At 37.4% G+C, this 4,365-nt stretch overlaps 1 protein-coding gene across 1 annotated transcript in view; it reads right to left on the bottom strand.

The window, feature by feature from the left end:
- Positions 1 to 2,906: 2,906 nt before the first annotated feature.
- LOC144452204 (kynurenine 3-monooxygenase-like) overlaps positions 2,907 to 4,365 on the bottom strand; it is a 10,101-nt gene continuing 8,642 nt past the window's right edge. Inside the window, exons 12-13 of the mRNA XM_078143253.1 lie at positions 4,302 to 4,365; positions 2,907 to 3,819 (exon numbers count right to left, since the gene is read on the bottom strand). The exon at positions 4,302 to 4,365 is cut by the window's right edge and continues 98 nt beyond it. Coding sequence (XP_077999379.1) covers positions 3,730 to 3,819; positions 4,302 to 4,365 — 154 coding nt within the window. The 3' untranslated portion in view covers positions 2,907 to 3,729. The remainder of the gene's footprint in view (positions 3,820 to 4,301) is intronic.

The raw sequence follows: 4,365 nt of genomic DNA, 5'->3' as shown, positions 1-4,365 counted from the left end.
CGGATGATTCAAGCATCGACTGTGGCGACTGCGATACTATCACTTATAAAAGCGAGGAGCTTCAAGCTATGCCGAGTGAGGACAGGATGCACTTTCTTAAATGCAAGAAAGACAAACTTTTGAAAGTGGCAAGCTTACCGAGTAATGATTCATGCGACAGACTAGAAAAATCCAACGATCTAAAGCAAAGGGTTGTGGATTCATGTGAAGACGAGGATTTAGGCCGGTGTTCACCAGTTCTAAGTATACACTCTGAAAACGAAACTACACACGAAGCGAGAACTGAGAATATGCATAATAATGTCATACTGCCCTCTATCATCGTATCATCCTACCCTGACAGTGCATCTATCCGTCGAACTGAGTGGCGAACTAAACATCGCAATCTTCACTCCAAAACAAAACATGACATCTCCTCCTCAGAAGAAAGTATGTGTACTAAATGTTCAAGGGTAAAATTTGAAATCTGTAAACATCGAAATAATTCGGTAATATCAAGATCTTCCAAACTCTCGTCGCAAATGTCATCAACCTCTTTATCCTCGCAGTGTGAATTTTACATCGAAGAAAGAAGAAGTACGGGCGTGCAAACGTGTGATGAGGTCAAAACTCCGGAGCAAAGTATCCAAGAAGAACCGGATGTGCCGCTATATGTTATTCTCTTTCTTCTCCTTGTTTATATATTTTGTGGATCTTTCGTTTTTATGGTCTATGAGAACTGGTCTTACTTCGATTCGCTGTATTTCTGTGTTATTACCATCACCACCATCGGATTTGGTGATATGGAAATAAACCAAGACTTTTCGACAAAAAAGAGACAGGCTGTAGCCACTATTGTCATGATATACATAACGATAGGATTGATTATACTATCCGTTGGTTTTAATTTGTTTTTGAAATGCTTGGTCACTGGAGGTAAGACGTTACAACGGAAATGGGATACAAAGAAATGCTGTTCAGATGACGAAAGCAACAACAAGTGATTTTCAATGTATACTGGCGATGTTGATCTGTTGGAAAAAATGTCATGGTTTCACAAGTTGCTGGTTTGTAATCTACGCGTGTCGCCGTAACCATACGTTTCTGACAGAAGTGCCTTAGGCAAGGTTAAAAACCACCATTATCGCGTTGCCAGGCCAGTTGTATAAATTGGAACCTGGTAGGACGGCGGTGGTTGTGTGAAGGATTTAATTCCCTGAGCTTAATTGCAGCAGGGTCGGATGCTAGCTCCTCCGGGAGAATGTGACTTGTACAGCGCCACCCGCACACTGTGCAACAATAGATCTGTGCCAGGGTAATTGTACAAAGCTGTGAACACATCTCGGTAGAGCATTATGTAAGGTGTGCACTCGTTACCACTATGGTTCCTCAACGAATGCTTTCTAAAAGTTTTTAAAGGGAAACACCTCTCCAGGAAATAGAGACATTTCATAAACTAAGGTTTCTGGAGAGTCAGTTCATGATTTTATACAATCTGCTTGTGATTTCAGAGAAACATCAAGTTGAATTTGTGTCTTTACAGAGTATGTTTTCTGTGGGCCATTATTCATGGTTGAACAATGACTCCTAAGTGCTTATTCCATTTAGTTTCTCATACATTATGAATATTCAATGTTTATAGAATATATAATTATTTCTACTGAATCCCATGATGCAATGGTCCAAAGCAAATATACCCTATAAAGGGGTAATATCAACTTGATGTTTCTGTGAAATCACAAGTAATTATAGGTGATGTAAAATCATGAACTGACTCTCCAGAATCCAAGTTCCTGGGGTTGTGTTCCCCTTTAATGTATTTTCTAGGATATCACATATCACATATCAGGATATTGACAAACAACAGATGTTGCTATGTCATGAAATTTTATGATACCAGCAGTAATTTTCTCTGTTTTTTGTACCAATTGTCACTTGGCACGACGCCAACACCGAGAAAAAAACAATTACCGGTATCGGTAGCCCGTTCTTCACTTCTAAAGTTTCACATTTTTTTATGACCCACACGAATAAATAATCCAAAATTTATGTTACATAGACCATTTCATAACTGATGCCAAACTTCGTTGGATCTCCGTAGCGCTAATATGTATATTTTATTTGTACAAATTGACAAAAATTACGAAATTAAATATGCCATCTTTTTATATATTAAAGTTTAGTTTCAAGTGTAGCGTTTTAGAAAGGTACACTTTTTAATTTTTGGTCTCAATGTTTTTATATGTTACAAAACAACAACGAATCCACCGTGATGAAATCACAATATGTTAGTTTAATACCCGCCCTGTAAGCTGGATGGTTCGTTCCACTGTGGAGTTCGAGAGCGCCCCCAACGACCGATACACGATTGAACGACTCAGCAACTTTAACTTTCTGCGTGAATGAAAAGAGAGTGACAGTTTAACAAACAGGTCCAGGTTTAGTTTTGAAACAATTATACCCTGGGAATGGTTGCTGTAGTTTTATCGACGGTACGTTTCATTGTAACAGAAAATATCATTCGCTCTAACAGTACTGCGGTTGTCTATATAGTCTCGGAAATTACCTAGCCTCAATGCTAATGGCTCAAGGGCTGCTGAGGTGGGGGGGGGGGGGGGAGTCTTGATAGCCGAGACTAATATCTTAACAAGAGGCGTTCGAACAAGATACTATAAATATGCCGCTTTCCAACCATGGTACTTCAAGTGATACCAATACAGTAAAGGAAGGAAAACCGTGCAGATTCACCAGTCAGAACAGATACAATAGTTACATGTGTTTGTCTCTAGTAGTATAGAGTGTTCTGATAAGCATAGATGCCACACGTCCCTGTTGTAATTTTGACAAACACGACAAAAACACACATCGCTTTCTTTATAAATCAGCACAGTCGGCGTTTTAATACCTTTTGAATATTTTCGCAATAATGACTATTTGCTGTCAAATCACGTGACAGCTCAGTTATATGTATAGTACAATATAATTCCCATTTCTCACTTTTTTACAACCTGTAAGATATTTACTATAAAATATCAAGATATATTGTCTAAATATCTTTAGAATTTTAATTATTCAAGAACTGTATCCCTTTGACAACAGTATTCCTATGTAACATGAAACTTGTTTGAATAAAGTCAGGTTGTGCATTATATCTGTATTGGCGTTTTTCTCCCATACAATTTTGAAATCGCTCTTTATTTTCTGTGCAATCTTCTAAGTTTATGAAGGGTATTTCTAGCTTGTTTACAAATTAATTCAAATATATACATATATGCAGAAATAAAGAATTTACAATTAGAAAATAAACAATGATACAAAAGCATAGTTACAGTAAGCACCACAGTTATTAATTATCACAGTAGAACGCAATGAAAGAAACTGGCAGTATCTCTAGATCTGCTTTGCCAAATTGGTCTAATATCGGGTATATGATTTAGCACCAGGGCGGCACATTACACTTCTACCAGTGTGGAAGTTCCGGTCCCCCTCTCATCCTGGGGGTGTAACCGAATCAAAGCGTAAATACACGAACACACTCGAAGTAACCCCGATGTCTTTTTAAATGATCATGGGCATGTTCTTTGAGTATGTTTTATCTAATACGTTACAGGAGCCTATTATCTACCAAAATAGTATAATTTGTAACTGTCAATATTTTGTACTGTTTAGTTTGGACCCTGGATGTAAAAAAAAATATATCGACTGGGTAAATCAATAGTAATCGTTCAAGATGTCCAATTTCACGAATTCTTAAAGAAACCCGCTTTTCTGTAAGGCACACAGACTCAAACAGCAAACGGCTGCCAATGTTGCCATAGCAAATAATCCAATGTTTACCAGCTGTAAAAAAAGAGGAAAGAATATTTATCAGAGACAAAATTTGAAGCTGTGAGCGCTTTCTTCAAAATAAAAACTTGACGTAACATGTTGTCTCATCGACATCTTTGAAATTATTTCATGTGTTGAAAGTGTTTTGGTATCTTTATGAAAAATATATAGCTTGAGATCTGTCATGTTGTGACACTCTATCACCCACCCCTCTCAAGACTGCAAGATTTAAGCCCGCGCCTTGAACTGGTGATTGGCAGTTCAAACAGAGGCAATTATGCAAATTAGAAGTTAAATGACGTCATTATTTTCAATTACTTTAACGTGGTATAATAAATAACCCAGTGTAAACAGTTATTCATAACGTCACATGTTTACAAATTACAAATTATATGACAGAAAAATAACTGATACACAAAAATTTCTCAATTTGATATTGTTTTGAGGATAAACGAACAGCAAGAGCGACGGTCCATTGAACACGGCCTACATACCTTTTCCTGTCTCTGCCATTGTTTGATGACAGTATTGTAACGCATTGATGTAAACGCCACCATC

The sequence above is a fragment of the Glandiceps talaboti genome, chromosome 22, assembly GCF_964340395.1.
Source record: "Glandiceps talaboti chromosome 22, keGlaTala1.1, whole genome shotgun sequence".
NCBI lineage: Eukaryota > Metazoa > Hemichordata > Enteropneusta > Spengelidae > Glandiceps > Glandiceps talaboti.
This window is presented reverse-complemented; position numbering and strand designations above follow the sequence as displayed.